The 27,857-nt window shown below is 51.8% G+C and overlaps 2 protein-coding genes across 4 annotated transcripts; one reads left to right on the top strand and one right to left on the bottom strand.

The window, feature by feature from the left end:
- The first annotated feature begins 179 nt into the window (after positions 1–179).
- Positions 180–17,198, top strand: HEXD (hexosaminidase D). 2 transcript variants are annotated; one of them, XM_079724814.1, is made up of 13 exons: positions 180–287; positions 2,025–2,165; positions 4,921–5,030; positions 6,802–6,889; positions 11,294–11,458; positions 12,595–12,778; positions 13,614–13,685; positions 13,815–14,010; positions 14,790–14,872; positions 15,795–15,873; positions 15,949–16,050; positions 16,222–16,311; positions 16,870–17,198. In XM_079724814.1, the coding sequence occupies exons 1-13, from the start codon at positions 273–275 to the stop codon at positions 17,054–17,056; spliced, it is 1,512 nt and encodes a 503-aa protein (XP_079580940.1). In that variant the 5' UTR covers positions 180–272; the 3' UTR covers positions 17,057–17,198. The 2 variants fall into 2 exon arrangements, with proteins under 2 accessions (XP_079580940.1, XP_079580941.1); XM_079724815.1 differs by lacking the exon at positions 180–287 and having other exon boundaries at positions 2,067–2,165.
- Positions 17,199–18,615: 1,417 nt separating this feature from the next.
- CYBC1 (cytochrome b-245 chaperone 1) lies at positions 18,616–22,262 on the bottom strand (the record flags this gene model as incomplete). Of its 2 annotated transcripts, XM_079724846.1 has the most annotated exons (6): positions 18,616–18,789; positions 19,194–19,338; positions 19,953–20,049; positions 20,633–20,706; positions 21,306–21,347; positions 22,178–22,262. In XM_079724846.1, the coding sequence occupies 6 exons, from the start codon at positions 22,260–22,262 to the stop codon at positions 18,669–18,671; spliced, it is 564 nt and encodes a 187-aa protein (XP_079580972.1). In that variant the 3' UTR covers positions 18,616–18,668. The 2 variants fall into 2 exon arrangements, with proteins under 2 accessions (XP_079580972.1, XP_079580973.1); XM_079724847.1 differs by lacking the exon at positions 21,306–21,347.
- Between the last annotated feature and the right edge of the window lie 5,595 nt (positions 22,263–27,857).

The following is a 27,857-nucleotide window of genomic DNA, read 5'->3' as shown; positions in this document are numbered from 1 at the left end:
TCTGCCCAACAATCCCGAAACTGGGGAAATCAGATGCCATTTCCCGGTAACTTAACTGGAAGCCCGAGGAACTGGGACAATTGCAGACCTGCCAGGTTGTCTGGTAACAATAATGACAGTTGACCCAAGTCTTTGAAATAATCACATTTCTATAGACTTCATGCAGGAGGGAATCAAAGCAAAGAACTACACACTCACAAGATGGATTACTGAATTCTCCCTCTCCTTTTCCTTTAGATTTTGCAGCAACTTACATTTATAAACAACTCTGAATGTGTCTGATGCAGGTAAGATGTTTGTGTTCATTCCTGCCCTAGGGCTACAGGAATAATAGGAGGATTTCTTTCTGAACACGAGGAGGCACACACAGGACCAATGCAGACTTCTCAGCCCAAATTTTTTTCTTTTGGGACTTCCCTGGTGGTCCAGTGGTTAAGACTCTGCACTTCCAATGCATGGGGCGCAGGTTCGATCCTTGGTCGGGGAACTAAGATCCCACATGCTGCACGGTGCAGCCAGGAAAATATTTTTAAATAATTTTTTTATTTCTTTTAATTCTATTCCCAGGAATATAGATTTGGGGTTTTTTGGGGGGGTGTTTTTTAAATGTAAAACAATTCAACTTTAAAACATTGCAGTTTTTCAGAATGCTTTGTCTTAAACTCATCCACTTCTCAGTGGTAATTTAGGTAATTGCTTTAAGAACTTTGTCATTGAGACTGTCTTGAATATAGTTTATTCTTAAAAAAATCAAACTGATTGGTTTCTGTGTGCATTATGTTATTTCCTCTGCTATATTATGGATTCCTTAAGGTCAGGGATTTATGAATCCTTGCACAGAATGAGTAGTTTGAATTACTGAGCTGAATATATGACCAATGTACAAAGATTTTCTTCCGTTTTCCAATCTAATCCTTGGTGTTTTATGATAGAATAAATAAGATTTCACTGTTTCCCAGCTGCTTCAGTATCATCCAGAAACTTTCTCTAGTTTAACATAAACTAGCCAGCACTGATAAACTTGTAGCTTACTTGTTTTTTAAATTATCAATGGCCTGTTTTAAATCACAGATAGTTTTCTCTGACCTAGAATAAATTTTTAGAACTTCCTCCTCTGTACAACCAAGCTGACTCGAACTCTAGAAACATAATTGTTTTTAACGCTATTCAAAGTAGAATAAAATTGAGGATAAATTTTCTACAAAAACATCATATTGTGGGGCCTGAAAAGTGTTTGAGATATTTGCCTGTTTTCACTGGCATAGTATACATAGGATAAGAGAGTCTTTAAAACAAGAAATTATTTTGCAGTCATTTGTGTTATTACAGATTATAGCCATCTTATAAGGAAACAGTGCTGTTCTATTTTAGGGACAAATCACAACTAAATGGCAAGGGTCCCTATGTTTGAACATGGAGACAGACATCCTTTTTTTTTGATTTGGCTGCACTGCATGGCATGTGGAATCTTAGTTCCCTGACCAGGGATCAAACCCATGCCCCTTGTAGTGGAAGCATGGAGTCTTTTTATTTATTTAGTTAGTTAGTTAGTTACTTAGTTAGTTAGTTAGTTATTTTGGCTGCGTTGGGTCTTTGTTGCAGTGCGCGGGCTTCTCATTGCGGTGGCTTCTCTTGTTGTGGAGCACAGGCTCTAGGTGCACGGGCTTCAGTAGTTGTGGCATGCGGGCTCAGTAGTTGTGGCTCGCGGGCTCTAGAGCGCAGGGTCAGTAGTTGTGACGCACGGGCTTAGTTGCTCCGTGGCATGTGGAATCTTCCCGGAGCAGGGCTCAAACCCATGTCCCCTGCATTGGCAGGTGGATTCTTAACCACTGCGCCACCAGGGAAGTCTGAAGCATGGAGTCTTAACCCCTGGACCGCCAGGGAAGTCCCGAGACAGACATCTTGATTCAATTTCATGTCGGTGAAATGAGTTCCCTCCCGGTTCATATAAGAATTGAAACAGACATTGGAAGGACCAGGCCAGTTGAGCCTCTGGAGTCTATAACCCTGAATTTCTCCACTAGGAAGAAGTGCCCAGACAAGAGGTTTTTTTGTCACATGACTTCACAAAAAATAGTACGATGTCGGGTTGCTCACCATTTAAGATGCGACTGGTTCATCTGGACCTGAAAGGAGCCCCACCGAGGGTCTGCTACCTCTCGGAGGTGAGAGCTCCCTTTCTCCTCTAGAGAATCACTTTGCCTTGGGTTTGGTTATGAAGTTGTGAACAATCAATGTTCTCTAGACGTGTGCTTGGAACACAACTGTGTGTTCTGTGTTGGGGCACGGTGGTGGCAGCAGCATAGATTTTGAATTTCTCCCAAATCCCCTCACAAAGCAGACAGCAACCAGGATAGCAAAAGGAAAAACAGAAAGGACAAAAAAAACACACAACCTCTTCATTGTGAGCCGAATCGTGTTTCCCAAAAAGATGTGTTTAAATCCTAACCCGTCGGACCTTGGAATGTGACCTGATTTAAAGACACGGTCATTGGAGATGTCATTGACATAAGATGAGGTCATATGGAGATAGGGTAAGCCCTAATCCAATAAGTGGTGGCTTTATAAGGAGAGGAGAATTTAAACACAGAGCATACACAGAGGGCAGATGATGTGAGGACACAGGGAAGGTACCACATGAGGACAGAGGCAGAGATTAGAATCGATGCATCCACAAGCCCAGGAGGACCAAGGGTGCTGGAAACTCCCAGAAGCTGGAAGAGGCAGGAAGGATTCCCCTTACAGCCTCAGAGGGGGAGCATGGCCCTGCTGACTCCCTAGATTTTGGACTTCTGCCTCCAGAACTGTGAGAGAATAAATTCTGACTGTTTCAAGCCACCCAGTTTGTGGTGACTTCTTATGGCAGCCACAGAAAACACAGGTACTCTAAATCAAAAATAGGCATCAGGATATCCCCGTGAATTCCAAAATGCAAGGGGTGGGGCCAAACCACCGACAGCACAACACCCACGTGGGGTTAGCAGCCTGGCAGGGGGTGGTAGAGGAAAGAGAAAAGAGAATTCAGACGATGTCAAGACCAGAGGACCCAGAAAAGAGCCCAGCTAGTAAAGGTCTGTCAGAAACTGGGCGAGTTGTCCCTGGCTCCAGATTGAGGGTGAGTGCCCAAGGCCTCAAAGCACTCCAAAATACCTTCCAGAAACTTCTTCCAGAAGGACAGAGCCCACACTAAGGACACAGTGTTGGGGGGAAAATCCACATTGAGCTGGGCAGGAACATTGAGGGTGAAGTGGAGAGAAGTTTCAAATACTGGGGGGACGGGATCCAGAGGGAGTGGAGACCACATGCTGTGGCAGTAGCCACACAAAGTCCATAACTGCTAATCCTTTATGTAACAGCAGCAGAGGGAGCCCTGGGCCCAGCTCCATCCCAAACAGAAGGACCTGCTCTCAAAAACACAAGAAAACACATCTCATTTAAAAATGAGCAACAGAAAAGGAGTGTAGTTGTGCCACACAAAGACACTGTAAGAAAAAAGAGGACGATGATCTGAGTAACAGTGAAGGTACACCAGGAACGTGTGACCACAAAGCAGATGACATAGTTCCGCAGTATTTCAAAATGAGAGCAGAGATACTAAGAAAGTGATACAGTTATGGAAGAACAGCATAAGTCAGAAATAGAAAAGCCCAGAAATGTGACAGCCAGACAGAAGGAGGTTGTGAAAAGATTGCCTCCAGACTCGGAAATGAATTAGAAAGAAAAAGAAAAAAAAAAAAGTCAGAAACGGAGACCAAACTAGAAAAAGAAAAAAAGTGAGTAGATGCCATGGGAAACAGTATTGGGAAATAAATGGCAGAGAAGAAAAAGTCAAGTGTGAAGAGATAAAAGCATGGTGACAAATGGATAGATGTGGAAGACAGGCAAAGAAGATCCAGCTTATGTGTAGCTGGAGCCTCCATTTCATTACCTGCTGCTGCTGACAGAGAGGTTTAGACAACAATTTCTTATTCCTCCTGTTTCCACAAGTTGGCTGGGTAACACCCTTAGGCTGAGCTTAGCAGCCCGTTAGCCACCCACAGCACCAAGGATCCCTACCACCCCCAATGGAAATGCCAAAGAGGCCACCCAGTGGTCAGATGGCCAAAAGGCTACAAGGGAAACCAGGAGCAAAAACGCTGAGAAAAATACGAAAATGCTGTAACCATTATGTTCCATTTGTGTAAGTGACTGACCTGGGTTAGTTTGACTCCTTTCCACAATCTGCCTCTTCTTGTAATTTGCAGTCAATTATTGATTACCCATTTTACAATTATCCCAGCTAATTCTTAGTCCCAAGCTGATTTCCTCCTTCCATCCAGCATGCTTCAGAACATCCCCATATTCTTGGGGAAAGAAAACTTCTGATAGCAACATCAACAAGAATGCTGCAAATCACATAAAACTCACAGTGGCCCTTGTCTGGACGTGGGTTACTATTCTGAGTTTCTGCAGGAGCCCCCTCCCTTAACACCCACCCCTGGCCATGATGCCAGGCTAGAAGAAAATCTCAGTCCTGTGTACAGTAGACACAGTCCTAAAAGTCCTGGAGAATAGGGATCCATGTTTGAGATAAAGGTGGAGAAAGAAGTGGGGGAGAACCAGGGGAGGGACCCCATGAGCACAGCGGGACAGCCTCTTTCCTCCTTCATCTCCCTCCTCTAGGCTCCTTCCGGGTGCTCCAGTAACCCTCCAAAGCCCTGTAGGCTCCCCTTGCCCCAGCCCCCCCCATTCCGCCCCCTTGTATCCAATGAACACATCACTACTTTAGAATTTGATTTGGCGTCACACGGAGTACGTGGGAAAAATTCAAAGATCAACTGCAATCCATGTCCATCAGCTGGAAGAACGAGTCCGTGAGCTTCACGTGTGTCACTTTCTGTTCAAATAGTCACCACTTCATCACATCCCCCTCTCCCCCAGATTTTCCCCCTGTTCCGTGCCCTGGGTGCAAACGGCCTCCTCATCGAGTATGAAGACATGTTTCCCTACGAGGGCCACCTGAGGCTGCTGAGGGCCAAGCACGCGTACAGGTACCCGAGCCGCCAAGCAAGGCAATGCCTCTGCAGAGAAAATGGGGTGTGTGGGGCGGCAACCTGGAAGGGAGTGGAGGGCAGGCGAGAATCGAACGACAGCAGGACAGTCCTCTTCTGTCTTGTTAAATGCGTGTCTTTAATCATAAAAATAAAGCATGTTCACTGAAGAGAATTTGGAAACGTTTAAAAGAAAATAAGCATCAGCTATGATCCCCCACAAGGGAGCGCTGTGATCTGTTTCAGTCTTGGCTGGGTGTGAAGTGCGTGGAGGACACTTTGACAGGTGTCCATGCAGGGGAAGGAGGGCTGCTCTTTAAGGCGGGATCTTCACCAGGAAAGTGAGGATTAAAGGGGAGAGGATCAGAATCAGTGAAGTCAGATAGTGTGGTCATGGGTGCACCCCACTTGGCTTTAAAATTATGGGTATCCATGTAAATCGGTAATAAATAGCCCAAAAGAAAATGGGCAAAGAACATTTTGATCCCCCCAAAAGAAAGAAAAACAGCCAATAAGTATATGATAGTAATAAAATAACAGTGAAATGCCATTTTGGCTACCAAACTGGTGAAGCTTTTAAAAAAATGATAATGCTCTGTGTCCACAAGGGTGAGCAAAAGCAAACCTCCCACTGGTGGGCTGTAAAGCAGCCCAGCCGTCCTGGAGGGCAGCTTGGCTGCATGTGGTAGAACTCCCAGCACGTACGTGTGGGCAGGAAACAGGAAAGGCATGAACCAGAGCATTAATGTGGTGAGATGGTGGAGGTATTCGTGTTTATTCCTACGATGAACACGTTTTGTTCCTTTGTTTTTTGTTTTGTTTTACATCTTTATTGGAGTATAATTGCTTTACAATGGTGTGTTAGTTTCTGCTTTATAACAAAGTGAATCAGTTATACATATACATATGTTCCCATATCTCTTCCCTCTTGCGTCTCCCTCCCTCCCACCCTCCCTATCCCACCCCTCCAGGCGGTCACAAAGCACCAGGCTGATCTCCCTGTGCTATGGGGCTGCTTCCCACTAGCTATCTAACTTACGTTTGGTAGTGTAGTTCCTTTGTTTTTGAAAGTGAAAAAGGTGCCAGGGTTCCGGTGAAGCTTGAAAAAGGTATATTTAAAGACAGAACTTTATATAAATCAATTCATTTATAGAACTGGTTAACTTTAGAGATGGTTCAAACACGTACAGAAGTTGAGATAAATTCACAAATGACAACTCACGGTGGAGCAGGCAGTGGGCCTTTCCAGGATGGCGTCCTCAGTGGCCTCAGAGACGAAATGCTGGCTTGAAGGGACACTCCCACTGAAGGATGAATTCCATACGATTTTCACATGTCACAAAATATTCTTCTCTTGAGTTTTCTCAACAATTTTAAAACATAGAAACCATTCTTAGGTCACAGGCTGTACAGAAACAGGTGGTGTGTTTGTTCTCAGGCCCATCTTCCCACCCTTACTCTAAAATATGATTGCTTGTGTGGCCTAGTTTCTTGTAAAATGACTTTAGCCTCTTGTCGAGTTTGGGTCAGAATAGCTGGTACTATTCTCACAAGAAGTAAACTGTTACTTGACGTAACAGAGCATCGTTTTCCTAAATTCTAGCGTGGGAGTCTTCTCTGAAAACTTAAGAATATCCGTTGGGCTTTTCAGAGTTAGCAACCCTGCTAGTTTCCGCAGTAGACTTGTCCCCCAGGAACCTGACGAGGGGGGTTGGGGGGAGCCTGAATGGAAGCCTGCGTGAACCTCTCTGGGTGGTCTTGGTCTCTCTAGCCCCTCCGAAATCAAAGAGATCCTGCATCTGGCCACACTGAATGAGCTGGAGGTCATTCCCTTGGTGCAGACATTTGGGCACATGGAGGTAAGTGGGAGGAAGGAAAGTTACCTGGTACCCAGGTGTGGGGTTCAGGGGTGCGCAGACGGGGCCAGACACAGGCAGGGAGCAGCTCAGCACTGTACAGAGAGGCTCTGGGAACGGCTGAGGAGCTCGGAGCTCTAGGTGGGAGCACCCTCTGTCCAAGGAGGGGAGGGGAAGAGCTGGATGGGGGTCCTGATTCCCACAGAGCCCTGCAGACTGGGTTGTTTTCCTTTTTAACGTATATTCATCAAAGTATTATTGTGTGAGGTGAAATACAACATTAAGAAAATGTGCTTTCTAGGACTTCCCTGGTGGTCCAGTGGGTAGGACTCCGCACTCCCGATGCAGGGAGCCCTGGTTCGATTGTGCTGCCAATGCAGGGGGCCCGGGTTTGATCCCTGGTCGGGGAACTAGATCCCACATGCATGCTGCGCCTAAGAAGTCCGCATGCCACAACTAAAAACAGATCCTGCATGCCATAACTAAAGATCCTGCATGCCACAACTAAGGATCCCACGTGCCGCAACTAAGACCCGGCACAGGCAAAATAAATAAATAAATATTTTTTAAAAAATACTTTATTAAAAAAAAAAGAAAACGTGCTTTCTGTGTTCTCCTTTTTCACTTAATGTTGAAAATATTTTCCCAAGCTCCTTTGTGATCTTCAAAAATATTTTTCACATCTGCCTCAGATAAGGGGAAGCAAATTAAACATAATACTGATTTAATGGCTCTCAGGCTCCGTTTAGATCTATCAGCAGTCCTTCCCCCACATCTTCACTTTCACTTCCAGTGATGGCGCTTTCCTTCCTGTTCAGGGATTCTCTCCCATCATCTGCCCTCCAGCTCTCCTGGTGCACTCTCCCTGCTGTGCTCTCTGGGCTCCGGTCCTGACATGCTCTCGTTACCCACAACCCCCTCCTCCTAAACCCTACAGCCTCCTGTTCCCCGGCTCTGGCTGTGCCCAGCATCTTCTCTGTGTGCTGTCCTGTAGCTGCACTGGACTTGGCTGTCCCCATGGCACCTCTCGAGGGCCCTCTACTCACTTCACACTCCTCTGGACAAAGCCATTTCCCCCTCCTGCTTCCCTTTCCTGTCCTCAGTGACTCCCAGGACCCCCGTCTCTAGTGCAGACCCTGGGTTCTAGTCTACAGTTGTCTGCTTGGTGTCTCTGTTGAGAGGCCCCTTCCAGCCTCAGGGAGGGGCTGTACCATCCCCAACCCCCCACTCCAGCTGCATTTCCCGTCTACTGTCAGGTCCTACCCTTTGCTCTTCTGCCACCTGAGTCAGCATTCCCTCTGTCCCACTGTCACCATCCTTATCTAAGCTACTGCCTGACAGGCTGTGAAGTCCTCCAGTGGGTCTCCCAGCATCCCTCCGCCCACCCCCACCCTGCACCCTGCTTCCCTCCACAGCTGGTCTGAGCACCTCAAGTACAGCTCCATCGTACCACGCCCTTCTGCTCCTTAAGTGGCCTTGCTCTGCTCTTACGGTGGATGCGTCTCCTGGGGCTACCATAGCAAAGGACCACAAACCAGGTGGTTTACACTACAGACATTTGTTCTCTCACTGTCTGGAGGACAGCGGTCCAAAATCAAGGTGTCAGCAGGGTTGGCGAAGACTCTACGTCTGGTCACTTGCATCAGAATACCCTCTTCAGCAGTGAAGCACAGTTCAAGGATTTTGCGCATTTCACTTTCTGAACTGTTGAGTTTTTTAAATTCTTTGTGTGTTCTGGACAAAGTCTTTTGTTAGATAATGTGATTTACAAACATTTTCTCCCAATCTGCAGTTTGTCCTTTCATTCTCTTAACAGTGTATTTCAAAGAGCAAAAGTCTTTAACTTTGATGAAGTCCAGTTTATCAGTTTTTCTCTTTGATGCATCATGCTTTTGATGTCATTTCTAAGAACTCTGCCAGTCACCAGGTGATGAAGGTTTTTCCTGTTTTCCTCTGAAGTCTTACACTTGAACATTTTCCGTTTAGACTTATGATCCATTTGGGGTTAGTTTTTGTGTGAGGTGTGAGGTGGAGGTTCATTTTTCTTGCACGTAGTATGGCACTACTTGACCAATGGTGCCAACACCATTTGTCAGAAACACTGTGCTTTCTTTGAAATTTGGTATTGCCTTTGCACCTTTGTCAAAAATCAATTGACCACATTTATGAGAATCTATTTCTAGGCCCTATTCTGTTCCATTGATCCATGTGTTATCCCTTTGTCTATACCACATTATCTTGATTGTTATAGCTTTATTGTAAGTCTTAAAATCAGGTAGTGAGATTCCTCCAACTTTATTCTTTTTCAGAATTACTCTGGCTATTCTAGTTCCTTTGCCTTTTCATATGTATTTTAGATTCAGTTTCTCTATGTATCTACTAGAAACCTTGCTGAGATTTTGATTGGGATTGTGTTAAATCTGTAAATCAGTTTTGGCAGAAAATTACTTCTTTACTGTGTTGAGTTTTCCAAACCACGAACATGGTATGTCAGCCATTAATTGTGTTATTCCCCTAAATGTGCCTTTTAGGTTATGTTGTGTCCAGGTTTGGGTTTCTTTGCCTTTATCTTCCTTGGAGTTTGAGAGCTTCTTCACTTTTGTGAAGTTTGGGGCCATTTCTTCATGTTTTTTTCTGTCCCCTTCTCTTCTTTTGGGACTCCTTAGCTCATGTGTTGGTAGCTCAATGTTGCCCTGTGGTCTCTGGGGCTCTGTTCATTTTCTTGCACCTTTCCTCGGTTACTCAGATTGAATAATTTCTGTTGATCTTTTGTTCCAATCACTGACTCTCTCTTCTGACATTTCAAATCTGCTGGGCCCATTGAATGGATTTTTTCCTTCCACACTGCGTGGCTTGCAAGATCTTGGGTCCTTGACCAGGGATTGAACCTGGGCCCTCAGCAGTGAAAGCACAGAGTCCTAACCATTGGACAACCAGGGAATTCCCCCTGAATGGATTTTTAATTTCCCTTATTGTAAATACTTCCTTTCTTTTTAAAAAAATTTTTTTAAAATTCATTCATTCATTTACTTTGGCGCGTTGGGTCTTTGTTGCTGCACGCGGGCTTTCTCTAGTTGTGGTGAGCGGGGGCTACTCTTCATTGTGGTGCGGGGGCTTCTCATTGCAGTGCCTTCTCATTGCAGAGCACGGGCTCTAGAACACAGGCTCGGTAGTTGTGGCGCGTGGGCTTAGTTGCTCTGCGGCATGTGGGATCTTCCCGGACCAGGGATCGAACCCGTGTCCCCTGCATTGGCAGGCGGATTCTTAACCGCAGCACCACCAGGGAAGCCCCTCCTTTAATTCTTGGAACATATTCATAATAGTTTCTTTGAAATAATTGTCTGATAAATCCAACATCTAGGTCCACTCAGCATCAGTTTCCATATAATTGTTTTTTCTTTGAGTCTGAGTCCCACTTTCCAGTTATTTGCATGTCTCAATTTTTGGTTGAAAACTGGACATTTCAGATCATATGTTACAGCAAGTCTGACTTTTCCCCCCATGGGTAGTTGTAAGTTGCCTGGATTTAATCTGTCTCCCCAGCTGTGTGTGGCCACGGATGCCTCTGTTGTTTTTGTATTCTTGTTCTCGGTTTTTGCCTAGGGGTCACTCTTCGGTCTTCACAGCTGATGATTCCGCAGGGTTTGGGTGGTGGTTGTGCCCGAGCCCATAAGGCCCCCCCTTATGCCACAGGGGTTGGGGGGCCACACTCAGGGTTCAGGCAGTTCTCAGTCTGCCGCGGCTTCTGCTTTCCACCCAGCCTGCTCGGGCCCCCGGGTGTGTGTGGCCCCAGCCAGCCGGTGCGTAAGGAGAACATGTGTCACCTCTGTAGCCCTGTGGGGACCGCAGAATTCAGAACAGTTTGCCACTTTCACTGACAGGTCCCCAAAGGCCGGGTTTACCCACAGCCAGCCATTGTGGGGGGTGGGAGCACCTAGGCAGAAGCTGCAGAAGCTGTTTTTACCCAAAATTATGGCAGCCTTTCATGAACACGCATTTCCCAATTTGTTGTTCACCTTTGGTTGGTCTCTGGAGCCCTGAGACGGTCGTTTTGGACAAATCATTCCACTTTGTACTTGTTTTGGGGAGAGGATTTGCCAGCCTCTTCACTTGAGCGAGAAGTCCACCCGTGTGTAATTCTGTTGTGAAGGGAAGCTATCTTTTCCGTTTTCTCATTCAGCCCAGTTAGAGTTGGAAGGGAGAAGGACTGTTGACCAAGCAGCCAGGTTACTCAGAGACCCGCCCACTTGGCACCCTGGCTGTGGTCCGCAGTGCAGCCCCGCCGGCCCCTCCGGGGACTCTAATAGATGCGAGGCCATCAGGACGCAGAGGCAGGAGCTGGACTTCGGGGAGCTCAGGGACAAGGTCCTCCCCAGGGCCACCAGCTTTCCTGTTGTCTCCACACAGTTTGTGCTGAAGCACGAGGCTCTCGCTCACCTCCGGGAAGTGGCACTTTTCCCCAACACCCTGAATCCCCACAAGGCGGAGTCCCTGGCACTGGTTGGAGCCATGATTGACCAGGTGATGGCGCTGCACCCGGGCGCCCGGTGGCTCCACATCGGCTGTGACGAGGTGGGTGCCTTGCCTTGCCAGCAGGCGGCTCCCCCAGCTCTGCAGCAGCCCCTTTTCTTCACCTCACGGTCACCTTCTCCCACCTCGTGGGTTCTTCTCTTAAATAGAAAAGTAGTTCCGAGGATAAAGAAGTGCTGGCCGAGGAGATGTCCCCAGTGAGGGCCTTGGTCCCAGCTGACGGGTGATCTCGTGCCGGCAAACCTGCCGAGCCAAGCGGGGTGCAATGGGGTGCAGGCACCCACGGGACAGCAGCAGAGCAGCCCCTGGTTACGGCACATTCATGTCCTCGGGGTCAGCGTGGCCATGAGTTTGAGCTGGTTACTTTCTTCCAATTGAAGAAGAACAGTTTTGGACTGTGGGAGAAAGGAAATTACCACTTTAGGGCCGTGGAGCACTGGCTGGAAAAGTGGTTCCCGGGGGTGCCCTCCTTGTCCTTGAGAAACACAGTGGCCAGGAAGATACCGAGCCACCGAGCACAGTCACCCAAAGGCCTCTGCTCGTCTGAGCTTGGGCATCTGAGCTGGGACGGTGGTTTGTAGGCATTTTACCCCAGAGCTTGATCCTCTTCTTCAAAAAAAAATCTCTTTTTTGTAGTAAAATACACATAACATAAAATTTACCACTGTAACCACTTTAAAGTGAATAATCCAGTAACTTTTAAGTCATTCTCAGTGTTGTGCAGCCCTCCCCCCGGCTACTGCAGGACCTCTCATCTCCCTGCCCCCCGTCCTCTGCCCCTGCATCCACCAGTCTCCTTTCCATTTCTGCGTTGCCCCCCAGCACCCCATAAATGGAGTCCTGCCCCGTGCGTGGGCTTCTCTCACTGGGCACCTTCTCCAGCGTGGCTGAGTGATGTTCCAGCAAGTGGACGGGCCACACTCTGTTTATCCACCTTGTGTTATTGGACATCTGGTTATTTCCATCTTCTGGCTGCTGTGGGGCTCCAGACTCAAGACTCCCTTGCCCAGGCTCAAGGGAGTCTTGAGTCGAGGTTCGGGTCTCAGTGCAGAAGGCAAGGGCACCCTTCACTGTCTCCTCCCCGAGGGCAGCTGCCCCGAGAGTCTCCCAGGCCACAGCGTGAACCCGCGGGTGAGGATGGGTGGTCCTGGGGCAAACCCACCTGTGTCTCCTCCCAGGTCTACTACCTCGGAGAGGGTGAGGACTCAAGACAGTGGCTGCAGCAGGAGCCCAACACCAGAGCAGAGCTGTGTCTGTCCTACATGGAGGCGGTGGCCAGCCACGTGCAGGCCCGGCACCCCACCACGACGCCCCTGGTGTGGGATGACATGCTGCGGGACATCCCCGAGGACCAGCTCTCAGGTCGGCCAGGCATGGCCCTGGGGGACCGGCCACGCTCCTCAGGGGGCTTCTTGGTGCCATGAGGGGAGGAAGCCGAGCTACTCTGAGCCCCCGACTGTCAAGGAGAGACCGTGTAGTAGATCCGTACCAAAGCTAACTCTAGACCATCCTGTTAGGACCGTTTCTCACATGAAAATGCCATTCCCCTAAAAGGCCTCCTGGAGTCTTGCCAGGAGCACTGTTGTGAGAGATCTGACCCAGAGAGCAGCACGAGGCCCCGAGGGCGCTGGCCATCAAAAGCTGGGGGTGCGGGGGGGCAAGGGCCCCTGGTGGCGCTTGAGAGCTTCCAGTGCTTCTAGGGGCCTCAGCCCCACACCTGCACGGCCAGCCCTGCAGGGGCCTCTACTGAGGTTCACACCGGCTGGTGGAGGGAAGCAGTGGCCCCCCAGCCCTCCGGGGCCCAGCCTGCCTGAGGCTCTGGGGGGAGACAGGGAGGTCGTGGCCCACGCTTCCGCAAGGCCCACCCAGGTGTCCTCACTGCAGCCTCTACCACATGTGGCCACTTGGGTTTTAATTAATTATAATTAAGTCCACTTAGCGGTATGTTCCTGTTGCACCTGGGCCGGCCCCGCATGCAGACAGTGTGTCCCCCTCGAGGGAGCTCTGGGACCGCTGGCCTGGGACTCACCCCTGGCAGCTCCAGCAGTGTTCAGTCACTTCCAAAGCCAGCTGGCCTTGTGGCTGCGGCATTTACAGCCAAAATCATAGCATAGTATTGAGTCTGTACTTAAATCCATTTTAACACAATAAGGGAGAGTTAGAGGGACGCGCCCTCACAGCCTCTCTCCACCCCCAGCATCGAGGGTGCCGCAGCTGGTGGAACCTGTGCTCTGGGACTACGGGGCCGACCTGGACGTCCACAGCAAGGGTCAGTACCATAGCAGAGCCCGGCGGTCCTGGGCTCCTCCCGGTTTTCCACCTGGACAGGTGTGTGTTTCGGGCTTCCCGGCTGCACCTCCTCAGGTCTGCCACTCACACCTCTCACTTGCTTACCCAGCGCTCCTCATGGAGAAGTACCGGAAGAGCGGCTTCTCCTGGCTCTGGGCCGCCAGTGCCTTCAAGGGAGCCACAGGGGCAAGCCAGGCCCTGACCCCCATCGAGCACCACCTCAGAAACCACATGCAGTGGCTGCAGGTGGCGGGCAGCGTGCCAGCGGACACGCTGCAGGGCATCGTCCTGACTGGCTGGCAGAGGTGAGGCCATGCAGGCCCCAGGGACGTTCTCGGGGCCGGCCTTTCCCGGGAGGGTCTAAGCGGCTCCCGTCACCTAGGACACACCACCCTCCTTGGCCCATCCAGTCTGGGCCTCAGTCCTTCCTGCCATTCGGTCAAGGGGAAGCAGCCAGCCCTCTGAGGAGGGTGTGGAAGGACCAGCTGCACAAAACAAGCCACTTGGGGTCAAGCCCCTCGCACCACACTCTGCAGAGGGGACACTGCTTGGGGTGTTCAGGGCCCTAGGGCACTGGCCCTCCTGGCCCATGCCCTGTCCGAACCACCTGTCTCTGCCTGTTCACCCTGTCCTGCCCCCCCGCCCGAGGTCATGTTGGGAGAGGCATGAGGACAGACTTTGGCTTGTTTAGGATTTCACATCATTTGAAAAGTAGAGCTACAGGTAAACCCCTGGTCCCAAGCAAGTCCTGGCCTCAGGTCCCATCCTGAGGGGGGAGGCCAGGTGGCCCTGACACCAAGAGCAGGAGGCCCTGAACCCACAGGAGGTAGCGGGAGGCAGGGCTGACCCACTGGACCTCAGCCCTCACTCATAAAGCTGAGTCAAAGGTTAACTTAGGGATTTCAGGGTGGCAACCACAGAGCATTAAGCCCAGGCAGGTCACTCTGGGTGGGGTTCCTGCAAAGCCATGGAACCTTACGGAAGCAGCAACCGCTCTGCAGAAGCTTCTAGATCCCTGTCCTGTCTCGCGGTGACTCGTGTTTGAGCATCTGCTGTGCTGAGCGCCCCTCTCCCATGGTCTTAGGTATGACCACTTCTCTGTGCTGTGCGAGCTGCTGCCCGTGGGAATCCCGTCCCTGGCTGTCTGTCTGCAGGTGCTTCTACATGGTACGGTCCCCTGCCCCTCCCAGGAAGCCTAGTGCCCGGGGCCCCCAACTGCCACCTCCTTGGGGCTGGACTGTGGTCTTCCAACCAGTGCAGGGGAGGGGAACGCACCCATGGCCCCGGCTCACCCACCCACCCACCCCACTGCAGCCCGGGTCTTCGAGCCTAAGCCCAAGACACAGACCAGGAAGTTAGGGGGACATGCCCCGCAGGCACAGTGAACCCACAAGGAAATTCATCATGGTTAGGGTGCAGGGGAGGGTCTGCCTTCGTAAATATCCTGAATGCCTAGTGCTGGTGGGTGTGGCCCCAGTGGGGCAGCTCCCTCACTTCTGGTTCTCGAGGGAGCAGCCAGGTGTGGGCATAGATGCTTAGAGACAGAGGAGACCAGCAGGCAAGGTTGGTGACGAGACCCTGGTTACATAAACTGCATGTTATATGGGACCAGGTGGGAATTTAAGTAGCAACATACGTGGTGTTGACACAGAAAAACATCGAGGTGGTTGAGGAAAGAGGACTGAAAAACACACTTTGTATTGTGCTGAGCTACAGGGAGGTGGAAGGACAGATACTGGGACTCTGGCTTATCCTCTTTTGAAGTGTTAGTTCTGAACTCTTCGGGAAAAGGTACAGACAACAGAGCAGATGCCTGTGCTAATAGGAGCGCATTGGCCTTGGCACCCCTTCCCCAGGAGGCAGGCAGCACAGAGCCTCCAGCGTGTTCTCACCTCCCCACCAGGCTGCAGTAGCCTTGGGCTAACCCACCCCTGAGGTCAGCATGTGCTCAGCTGGGCCTGGCTGGTGGTCCTTCTCAGTTGCTTTGCCCACCACCCATGCCTGAGGGCCAGGAGGTCCAGCCAGCACGGAGTCCAGGCCACCTTCTCCTCCAGAGGCCCCTCCAACCTCCGTCTGTGGTTGGTTTTAGGAGGCTTTGCCGAAAACGTTAAAGCAAGAGTGGAGAACTTTCTTGGGACTTCGAGCTTGGAAGCAACGGATTTTAGGAGGTAACACCCTCACCCCCAGCCCTGCCTGTCCCCTCATATTTGGATGCATCCTCAGCACGGCGGCTCCCTGTGCAGTGAGAGGGCCGGCTCCTTCCCTGGCAGTGACATCTTGAACCTCATCACACAAGTCAGCCTCCATCTGTGCAGCTCCGTGGATGCGCTGCTGGAGAGGGACAGGTGAGTGACCCCCCACCCGGCAGGATGAGGGCCAGCCAATCCTGCAAGAAGACTTTCTGGGTGGAAAACAACTTTTAAAAATTTCTACCAGATTTTCAAAGGTCTTATTTTACAACCACCGAGCCTTACGAGCCACAGCGTGCCTACCTGTGTGTGTGGATTTGCCCCCAGGTATGTGACCGGCTGGTTCAGCCCCTACCATCGCAGGCGGAAGTTCATCCACCCCGTCATGATCCAGCACATCCAGCCCCAGGCGCACAGGTAGCCCACGCCCCTCCCAGCCGTGCCCATCCCCGAGGCTGCCCACCCTCTACTGCATGCTGGCAGCTTTCTAGACAAGCTTTCTAGTTATTGCAGCCGTGGATTCCTAGGTGACTCAACTGAATCAGCTGTGCCTTTAGGCTTTAGAGAAACTGGGGCGTTCCTGCCTGAGAGGGTGACGGTCACCAGATGCCCTGAGCAGGGTCCAGGGCTCACCATAGAACCAGACTGCCTAGGGCTGATCCTGGCTCTGAGAGAGGCCAACACAGACTGTCCCCACTGAGTATAAGATGCAGTCAACTGTCAGCAGGTTCATGCACCAAGAAAAACCCTGCCAGCCAGTTGTGAAGTGCCTTCTAGTTTCAGAGGTCAGACTGTGACAGTCATTCACTTATTCCCAACAATCCTATGAGGCTGGTGCTAACGGCCCTGTTCTATGGATGAGTAAACTGAGGTACGGGATGTACTGACCCGTGGGGTTCTGGAGGCCATGAGGGTATGCCCGAGGGTATGCCCCAGGGCCCTCGCCAGGCAGGCTCACTGCCTCCTGGTCCTCAGTCTCCTGGCCAGGTGGAGCGTTCTCGTGGGGGAGCTGGAGGCTGCCCTGCAGCGTGTCTTCTACCCAGACGCAGTGGAGGAGTGGCTGGAGGAGAACGTGCGCCCCAGCCTGCGGCGGCTGCAGGCTCTGCTGCAGGATCTGGGTGAGGCAGCCGGCCCCAGGCCCGACTCGGGTCAGGACCCCTGAGGGGAGGGGGCCAAGCTCAGGCTGTCGGCCTCCCTGCAGTCTCATCAGCTGCACCCGGCCCCACGTGCGCCTCCTGAGCCCTGGGCAGTCGTGCCAGCAGACAGCGCCCACAGAAACAAGAGTAAACATGGAAGGAAAAGACACTCTGGGCCTATGCAGTGATCAGCATTAGAACTTTAATTCTTTCAAAATAAAAAGGAGAGTGGAAGCCAGAACTCTGAAAGACTTAGTTACTGGCCCTCACGATGGTCTGGAGACCCTCCTCGCACAGCCCAGCCCTGGGAGGGGGAGCCGGCCAAACACCCTCCCTCCTCCAGCCCAGGGGCAAACAAACACACAAGAAACCAACCATAGCTGTTTCACACCTTTTAAGAAAAACGTGTTTCAGGTTTAACCATTTAGAAACCTAACTTTGGCATGTTTAAATGACTGTGTGCCCAAATTAAGGGCTGGCTGGCGGCCACCACTGGTAAGGGAGAGGATCTCATTTCTCTGGAGTTCCCTGGAAGTTGCCGTCTCTCACCCAGGCAGCCTCAGAACCCCTGGTCCATGCAGCCATTCCCAGGTGCACAGCCTCATGGGTCCCTCGCTCAGAGGTGCTCTGGGCACATGCTGTACCTCGGAGGAGCCTAGGTTCAGAGAAAGCAGGAGAAAACTAATAGTGCAGTTGAGGGTCAGTGTGGCTGGCACCCAGACTCCACAAGGGTGACTGCAGCTAGCTGCTCAGGCACTGCTGAGGGGCAGCCATGAGACCAGCGATTCTGGCCCCAAACACACAGGCCCAGCACCAGAGTTCAAGAGAAGCTGGGAATCTGGGTTCTGAGGGATGGGTCCAGGTTTTTAAATGCTGCACAAAGCTAGAAGAGAGAACTTCTGCCTACTCTGGGGGCAGGGGCGGGAGGTTATCCTCTCTGTGAGAGCCCGGCTACAATCCTGGTTGGACTCGAGATGAGCCACCTGAGCGGACAGCAGTCTGGGGGCTGTGGAAGCCTCAGGAGTGGCTGCAGCACACCAACCAGGCGTGCCCCTTAGCGTCCACCCTGAGCCCTGGCAGCTCCGCAGGCAAGCACCTCACTTTGACCACTGAGGACATCTGGCTGCGGGGAGGGATGGGCGTGGGGAGCAGGGCAGGAGATAGGATTCCTGGGGATGACGTGCGCGGCAGCATCCTCAGAGCCTCACCCAGACGCTGGCCTGCTGGAGCCTCACCGCAACCCTCAGGACCTGGTCCTGGCGAACCTCTCGACCCAAAGAGCTCAGCCCTGGCCCTCACACCCTGGGACCCTGGGTGTTCTTCCTTCCCGTTTCAGAGGCCTTGAGCCCCCCACAGCTAGCACGTCTGGCCTGTCCACACCAGGCCGCTGCCCCAGTGGGCTGTCTGATTCCAGAAAGAGACAGATCTGAGGCCCGTGCCCTCTCTGGACCCCTCGGAGCCTGCAGAGAAGGTCCCACTGTGGTTTTGCTCAGAGGACAGAAGCAAGCAGCAGGAACGGCTGAGGGTCCTGCCCCGGGGCTTCCAGGGACACAGCTGGGAGCTGAGGAGGAGGACTTGTAGGCGGCCCATCAGTCCTGCTGGGGCCCCACCAGAACCAAGGCGGGGGTTCCGTGGAGGTCAGCTCTGGTCACCAGGGCCATCAACCTCACTGTCACTGCTCTGAGACAGCTCCATGGGACTTTCAAGGCAGTGCAGCTCCAGGAAAGTAGTGATGAGCTTGGCGATGGCTTCCACGTCACTGGTCCAGACGGGCACAGGGAGGAAGGGTGGGTTATTGTGACGGAGGTACTGGCCACCCCGCAGCAGCCAAAAGACCATATGTGTCTCACCCCAGGTATCTACCTCCAGGGTAACCCACTAGGACCCAGCACCTTCAGTCCTGATCCCCACCCTCACCTGACCCTAGCCCAGTCCTCTATGCCCACTGGGGACCCCTGACGTCCCCATCCCCTCTGTCCCTGTGGGGACCCCTGACCTCCCCCTAGTGGGTGGTGGCAGGCCTGCACCCCCGGCCTCACCTCCTCCCCCACGTTCCTGAGGCCTCTCTCCATGCCCTGCCGTGCTGGGCAGTCCCTGGGGAGGACCACCTGACTGGGGGCGAGGGGCAGCCCTGGCCAATCAAGTCGCCCGTCCTCGGCTTACCTGCGGTGGCCCATGACAGCACTCTGCGTGAGGGGGTGGGAGAAGCCCGTGGCAAACCGAAGCACCGCCACATAGCCCTTCCCGAAGAACCGGACCTTCTCCTCCTCCACGTTCACGTCCCGGATGTCACTAAGCAGGACCACCACTGTGGGCAGGGCCCTGTCAGTGGCCGTGTCCCCCACCCACCCTGCCCCTCCCACCTGGGTGCTGGCACAGTTGCTTCGGGGCCACGATGCAGAGGATCACATCACGCTTGTCATGAAGCAGAGAGCACGTGTCACCCCATGTCTGAGGCTGGGCCCATGCCGAGACCCTGACCTCAGATGTCACAGGTCAGTGACCACAGTGCAGGGTTGTGTGGCTGCTGGTTAATGTCCAGTCTGGGTGAGAAGGAATGTCCAGCAGGCCCACTGTTGCCTTGAAAAGCCCACCCCTTCTCTCAGTCTAACACCTCAGGGGGCGGCTAAGCACAGTGCTGCCCAGCTTTCTGCTTCATTTTCCCCAACTGCTGGAAAATGCCTTCCTGGTTTCTAGTGGCCAGTCACTGAGCTAGGGGCTGCCCAGCAATTTCCTTTGGGCCAGGGCACGTCTGGGGTACACAGCGTCCACAAGGCAGGACACAACCCTGGTCACTGAGCGGCCAGCTTGGACCCAGCCCATTTCCAGGCCTTAAGCTGCTCCCTGCCATCACACACAGACGCTCGCCGCCCTCCGTCCATCCCAGAGTAACCTGTGTCCTGTTCACTCCCCACGCCTCACCTTGATCATGGCCTGCTCTGCAGAGAGTCAGCAGCTTCCTATACAAGCTGAACGTCTTCAGCACGACCTTCCCGGTGCTCTTATTGAAGACGGCTTCCTAGAACGCCAGCCACAAGGCAGTCACCTGGCTGCTAGCCCGTGAGCCAGCCCAACACACACAGACTTGCCGACTGCGTCCCCACCCTCACCAGAGCAGACACTCAAGGAGGCAGCCCCTCTTCCTTCCCATCCCAGTCAGAACCCCAAACCCCTGCAGCCTGATCCCTCCAGGGGCTGGGGTGTGAAAAGCAGGAGCCTCTCTCCGCACTCAAGAGAAACGAGCACAGCGGACGAGGTCATCAAACGAGGGAATGGAAATCGGCAGTCAGAGAGCAATACTGGGGCCAGGCGACCCAAACGACACGTGAAGAGGGACAAAAGGGAGGTGAGGGAAGTGGCCTTGCCCTTCTATTCTAGGAGAACTTCTGGGAGAACAACAGCTTTAGAGGATTCCTTCGCCTAGGGATGGTCACAGACAGGCAATGTCCAGAGGCCAAGTCCAGCTATCCGGAAACCACTAAGCTCAAGTTTCAGGATGGAGGGGGCATTAGGCCCCTGGAGCCTTTCTTCCTGCTTTGATTCGCACTGCAGGGAAGCCCAGGAGCCCAAAAGCCTGGGCACCCTTCCTGCGCTGGCCTCACCTCCCAGTCCTCCAGGTTCTGCACGGCCACGAACAGACAGCCCGTGACATAGAAGAGCTTCCAGCCCAGAGTATCTGGGGAGCAAACACAGGAGACAATTAGGCGAGGGAAGGCAGCAGAGGGGCGAAGGCCAACGTGCCCGGAGACGGTGCCCCCTCCCCAGCACAGCTGCTTCCCAGACCGAGAGCAGGAGTGGGACCTGGGGGCCTGGCTTGCTGCCCATGCCTGCAAGGACACCCCACCCTCGCCATGGCCACCTAGCACTGCGGGCCCTGTCACTTGGGACAGGACGTGCTCCCCCAGTTCTGCCCTCACTCTCCCCTGGATGTCTACTCGTGATGACAATCACAGCACGGTGAGTAAGAGCAGAAAGGTGGGAACGCTTACAGGGAGCTGCTGGAAGCACGGATCATCCCTGCAACAGAACATGAGGCAGACACAAGAGTGCCTTTCTGAAGAATATTTTATGATATATGAAAATGCTGAAGATGTAAGTGAAAAACGTAAGCTGCGGGGGACACACCAGCATATGGAAGTGGGCCGCATCCGCAAACAATTTAGAGGCAGAGGCAGTCCCCAAAGCCATGCCCTGGCAGATTACAAATGATGGGCTTTCCTTTTTTCTCTCCCAATCAGCTGAGGAAGTTCCTGGGGGGCAGGTGATGCATCTCACCTCCACTGTAGTAGGCAGCAGCCAGGCCAATCGACAAGATTCCTGCGAGGAGAAAGCAGGTACCTTCCCATTGGGCCACCACCAGCCCAGAGCCCAACTCCTCCCAGGACCCACAGACCCAGGTAAGCAGCCCCTTCCCATTGCCAGGGATGGCTGAGGGCAGGGAGCAGGGGGCAAGAAGACGACCAGGCTCTGAAGCGGGGGAAACAACTGGGAAGTCTGTTCAGAAGAATGTTCTACACCAGTCACATATTCACTGGACACATGTCTATGTGAGGCTGCAGAGCTGACGGGGGAACCAGAAAGAGGAACCTGATGTGGGTTTTACCCACTGACAGCACATTGTGTGGAATGAAGACAAGACTGAAGGTAAAGAATCACAACTCAGCACATGAGACAAATCAGGCAGAGTCCTGGGAAAGAAGGCCCACAGCCAGGCTGCTGAAGGCACAGCAGCTTCTCCCCACACACCTAGGTTCCAGTCAACATGGTGCAGCTGCCCAGGGAGTGCAGGGCCCTCCAATGGGTACTGACAGGGATGGAGGCCAGGGCCCCCGCCGCCTTACTCCTCACTGTCTCCATCATGTGGGCCCTGACATAAATCAGATACCTGGGACTGGGTGTATGAAAACAAGCAAAAGGGGAAGTACGGGGACCTCAGAAGAGCATGCAGAGTATTAACGAAAGGATGTTAAACGGTGAAAAAAGACAAGACAGACACACATCATCTGTAAAAGCACACGTAGAGGATAAAAGTTGGAAAGGCACAATAGTTGCCATATCTTGGGGTAACAGAACCATGAAAAAAATTTAATTTTCATCCTTTTTTAAAGTTAGATTTTTAACTTGAGGAGAAATATGAACATCCTTACCAACCAGCAGGGACCAGGACCTGATGCCTGGAGCCCTCTTCAGATGGAGGCAGGAACTGGTGCGTGTCTCCACCTGCATATACATCCCTGGAACGTGCTGCCACAACTTTCAACAGGAGACTGGGGGGCTGGGGAAGGGCAGACAGACAGCTGGAGCCCTCGAGCCACTGCCAACAGACAAGAACCCAGCTCCTCTCCAGAACAGGAAGCCAGGCTGCCCACTAGCAAGGCCCACACAGGCTCAGGAACCAGTCAGCCCGTGCTGACTGCAGTCTCTGTGGTCCGGCAAATCACTTAATCCCCCAGAGACCTGTAAGGAAGGTTCTTCTCTGCTCAGTTGTAATGGTTGCACTGGGGCTTTGTCCCCTGCTCCGACTCACAAAGCATCAACAAGCACTTGATCATCGCCTGCTCCCTTCCTACCTGGAAACCTCAGTCTCTTGGAAACCGTTAGCCCCCAGCAGGCTTCAAACTTCCGGCACCTTACCGGAACCTACCAGAACACCCTCATTTCCCTGTGCTGGCCTCTGAAAAAGGGAACTGAAAGTCTCATCATAGTTTGAGTCTGTACTGGCACTGACCGAAAAAGCCAGCTCTACGGTCTCCTACAGCTGCCGAGAAGAACAGTCTGCACCCAGCGGAGGGAGCGGAGGGAGCGGAGGGTCCAGAGCACTGGTTTAATGAACGAGTCAGCAAAGGGGATTGATCTTCCACACGTGGAGAATTCTGCCCTGCACGCTGCAATACGCTCGAAATGCTGGCTCCAGGGACCCCGTTCTGGGTAGCTTTTCAGATATTCCCTGTGAAGTCAAGTCAAATTTCTGACAACAAATAGTGAATTCAGTTCACACAAACGAAGCCAGGATCCTGGGACATCACCGGCTCCTTCCCCTGACATGCCTCATCTGTCTCCACGCGCGACTCAGCCGCCCGCGGGGCGAGATCACGCCTGTCACCGGCACAAGCCACCTTGGACACGCCCCGCTGACCCCTGCGGCCACACCAGGCGCCCCGTCCGGCTCGCGCGCCGCCAGGCCTCCGGGGCATTGAGCCGGGCCGGGTCCCGAGACTGCGCTCCCAGCAGGACCCCGGCTGCGGGAGCCGCCCCCCAGCCCACCCCGCACCTCCCACCCGCGACGGCGGTACGGCCCGTCCACTGCGGACACTAACCTGCGGGCGCGGACGCGGGGAAAGGCCGGACCGCCAGGCTTCAGGACCCGCCGGCCTCCGACTTCCCGAGCTGGGGGGCTAAGCCGGCTGACTTCCGGACCCGCGGGGGCGGATGGGAAAGCTGACTTCCGGACCGGCGGTGGGGCGGGCGGGCGCTGACTTCTGAGGCCCCCATTCAGCCTTCGAGGTGGGAGAACGGGCGGGGCTACAACGGGAGGTCTCTTACGTAGCAGCAGAGGCGGCCGCGTGGTGTGGTGTGCGCGCCCTGTCGTTGAGCAGATAGCGTTTGGGGTCACAACCCTTAGAAATTCCGCAGAGGAAGGCGAGGTGAGTTGTACCACGAAACATCCGCTTAGGATGGTGAGAAAACGTGAAGTACGTAGTTAACCTCACAGCAGATACGTACGAACATTATGGTAGATTCTGTAAAAACTTTAATAAGAAATATTAAATTAGAACCAAGATATTTGTTCATGGACTGGAAAATTATTGTAAAAATGTAAATTCTCCCAACGTGATCTGCAGATTCAATTGCGAACCCAGTAAGAGTATCAGCAGGTTAAAAAACTAAATCTGAACAATGCTGCAAGGCACAGTGGAGGAGGGTAGGGGAAAACCAGAGATCCTTGACCCCCCAAAAGCTCAGTGTAGCTGGGGAAACTGAACATTCACATGTTCGTGATGGCAGTTTTTCTGCTGCTCAGAAACTTGCCCCAGTGCCCGGGAAGGAAGATTGTAGTAGGACAGACAGTTTTCTCGAGGAAAATCTTGAACGGCCGCTTCAGTGGCCTCCCTGCTCCACTCTCCACCAAAACACTCAGCACCTGTCCCCACAGCCCCCAGATGAGGCCCCAAGCAGGACCCTGACTTGCCTTTCTATTTTCCACCAGATGGAGGACCCTACCCGGAACAGGAGAGCCTCCACCACACGGCCACTGCCTGCTTCAGTGACCTCCAAACTGGGATGGTCAAGACGATCTGTGGAGTGCTAGAAAAACATACTAGAGCTTGTATTCCTACTTATTTTATGTTTTTATATCTATTGTCATGTGTCTTATAATTTACATAAGATTAATACACAGTGCATATTACCTTATAAAGAAATATACATACATAGATATTCATAACCCTAGATGTTTTATCAATATAGGCACAATGTCAAAAATTTGGAGATGACTTTTCTATTTTACCAGCCTCCATATACTCTCTGCCTGTGGTTCAGAATCACCTGGGGGGTTTGTTGAAACACAGACTGTTGGACCTGTTCCCAGCAGTGGATGGGGCCTGAAATGTACATGTGCTGCTGCTCTGGGAACCACACTCAGAGAACTTATGTGCTAAGCTGGAACAGAAGAAGGTTCTGCCTGAATGTGGCAGGTTTCCTGACCTGATGCCTCAGCTCACATTCCATCTTCTTGAAATGCCTTCTCTGGTAAGATCCCACACCATCTTGAAGGTCCATTTGAATTGGTTAGCACCTCCTTTAAGTCCCTCTTGCTTGGTACAGCTGAAAGTGATCTTAATTCCTTAGGACTTAGGGAGAACTGAGTTGATACCCAGAAAGTTCTACTTTGCATTACAGTTATTTGCATAATTTCACCTTTTGTACTAGAGTACAAGCCATTTAAAAATGAAGCCTAGACGAGCTTTCTACTAATGTTAAATGAGTGAACAAATGATGTCTGATTTGGTTAAAATCCTGCTGAATATTGATAAGAGCAAAAGTCTGGAAATAAATTACAAAATCCATAAATAGGGGACTGAGTGAGGAAAATCTGCATATTTTGCCAGTTATCAATGCATTATATATCTGTTCTAAATTCAGACTTCATTGCCTGTTCTATGAAAATGCATCTGAGCCCTTATTTTGTTCTGTGCTCTCTGGCATGATATTAAGCTTTGTCAATAGAGGGTTGGAGACACTTGGAGGAAGAGTTTCCTTTCCTGGTTCTGGTTCTGTTGTGCTGGATCCACAGGCTTCTGCAGTGCACAGGGCTTCTCCAGTGTCCAGCTTTTACAATACACACTGGCCAACTACACCCAGCATCCAGCACCTTCCCCAGCAACCCCTAAGTGGTTTTGTAGCAGAGTGTCTCCAGTGAGACTTATGTCAGGTCTGAAGTAAGAAATGTACAAGGAAATGTATTAAAAAGCAAAGAGACTGGGCTTCCCTGGTGGCACAGGGGTTAGGAATCTGCCTGCCAATGCAGGGGACATGGGTTCGATCCCTGGTCCTGGAAGATCCCACATGCTGCGGAGCAGCTAAGCCCGTGTGCCACAACTGCAGAGCCTGCGCTCTACAGCCCGTGCTGTGCAGCAAGAGTAGCTACCGCAATGAGAAGCCCACGCACCGCAATGAAGAGTAGCCCCCGCTCGCCGCAACTAGAGAAAGCCTGCGCACAGCAACGAAGACCCAAGGCAGCCAAAAATAAATAAATTTATTTTTTTAAAAATGCAAAGCGACTATTAATGTCTTGTCAGAAGAATTCAACAGAATAATCAAATAGTGGATAAGAGGAATTTCTCATTATGGAAGTAGTCCTGCTAATAAGAAGAAATTATAGGAGTAAGACATCACCCTAATGAGGCTTCCCTGATGGTGCAGTGGTTAAGAATACGCCTGCCAATGCAGGGGACACGGGTTCGAGCCCTGGTCCAGGAAGATCCCATATGCCACGGAGTTAAGCCCATGTGCCACAACTGCTGAGCCTGCGCTCTAGAGCTCGTGTGAAACTACTGAAGCCTGCGCACCCTAGAGCCCGTGCTCCACAATGAGAGAAGCCTGTGCAATGCAACAAAGAGTAGCCCCTGCTCACAGCAAGTAGAGAAAGCCCGCACGCAGCAATGAAGACCCAACACAGCCAATAAATAATTTTTTTAAAATCACCCTAATGAATCTAGGCAATCTCATCAATGGCTAATTAACATCACAAAAAGGACAATAGAACCCCCTGGAGGGATTTCACAACACTATTTATGTAGTCTTGCCAAAAAATTTTTACCTAACTGTGATCAAGCCACTAGAATGTTTTAACTACCCTTTGCTGAAAATTCAGAATAAAGGTATGCTAAAGAACTCCACATGGATGCATTCAGCGATTGCTGAAAACCTTGCAGTCAACCTGATTTCTTTATGATATGCAAGGAGAGAGGGGGGTTTGTGGATGGAGCCTAGATTTAAAAAACAAACCAAAAAAACTCCCCAAACCTTAAGACTGGGAACTCCCTGTACTATATTTGTTAACTTCTAAGTGAGCCTTATTTTTTTTTTTCTAGAAACAAAGATTTCTAAGAGAGACAAACACACAAACCAATTGAAATATAGACTAATAAAACATTGAACCTTATTTAGATCCTGATTGAAACTAGAAAAATGATGAGACCATTGGGGAAACCTGGACAGAAACCTGGACACTAAATACACATTCGATGGAACTAATTGTAACTTGCTTTTTTCACACGATGATACTGTTATGTTTTTAAAACATTAACAAAATATATACAAATGACAACCTGAAATTATTCTTTTCTTCCAGCTGATAATTGAAGATGTTTTCTGAGAGGTGCTGACATAGATTTGAGTAATACAGTGCGTTAATCTGGCAGCTAGTGAGGACCTCCTGAATTTAACTGATGGCATTTGTAAAAAAAAAAAAAGTGGTACGAACCAAAAACTATTTTTAAAAAACGGTTTTAATGGGGAAAATTTTAAGATCCTAGTGAGGTTCTGCTATGTGGAATATACTTGAATGTTTTGCTGACCTCTGTGACCCCTCCCCCAAGGTTAGGAGGAAGAAGGGTCCATTCCTGAGATTCCTGTGAACTGCTGGTGTTTGATAGACACCCTCATGCTTTTCTTCCAGGTGTATTTCTCATTTCCGATGGTACGATGACCATGCACAGGCTTCATAAAATCTTCACAGTGGACAGAGTTCAGCATCTCCCCTTAGCCTTGTATCCGCCCCCACCACCCCCGGTTTGCTAGAGGCAGGGGAAAGACGCAGGTCCAGCACCACCGCTTCACAGGTGCCTCGCGCTCCCGACGGCGACACGTGCTCCCGACCCGCCGCGCGTGCGCACTGCCGCCCCGCCGGGCCTACGTGACGCCTCTCGGGGTGAAAATGGCGGCGGGGCGGCGCCGTCTCAGCCGGCCCGAGCCCGGAGCGGAGCGCGCGTCTGGCGCCAAGCTGACGCGCCCGAGCACCCTGGGAACGATCTCGGGCCGTCCCTTTGGGACGGTGAGCTAGCTTGCCCAGAGCCGCCATCAGACCCTCACGCCGCGGAAACCCACCGGGGAACCGGCAGCGGTCTTCGCGGGGGTCCCGCCCGCTCCGCCCCGCGTGCTCCTATTGGCTCCAGGGCCTGACCCGCCCCTTTCCCGCGGTCTCATTGGCCTAGGCAGAGCCCTGAAGCGTGGAGCCGCACCGCCCTCTACGCGCTCCTGTTGGTTCAGGCTTGTGGCTCGCTCGCACCCGGAGCTTTCATTGGTCGAGCGGAGCGGCGAGGGGTG

This window comes from Hyperoodon ampullatus, assembly GCF_949752795.1.
Source record: "Hyperoodon ampullatus genome assembly, chromosome: 19".
NCBI classification, from domain to species: domain Eukaryota; kingdom Metazoa; phylum Chordata; class Mammalia; order Artiodactyla; family Ziphiidae; genus Hyperoodon; species Hyperoodon ampullatus.
Note: the sequence above shows the minus strand (reverse complement) of the source record. Positions and strands in the feature narration are given on the sequence as shown.

Coding starts and splice junctions, on each gene's coding strand:
- HEXD (XM_079724814.1), top strand. Junction 11,459..12,594: donor TCCACATCGGCTGTGACGAG/GTGGGTGCCTTG, acceptor GTCTCCTCCCAG/GTCTACTACCTCGGAGAGGG. Junction 16,312..16,869: donor ATCCAGCCCCAGGCGCACAG/GTAGCCCACGCC, acceptor CCTGGTCCTCAG/TCTCCTGGCCAGGTGGAGCG.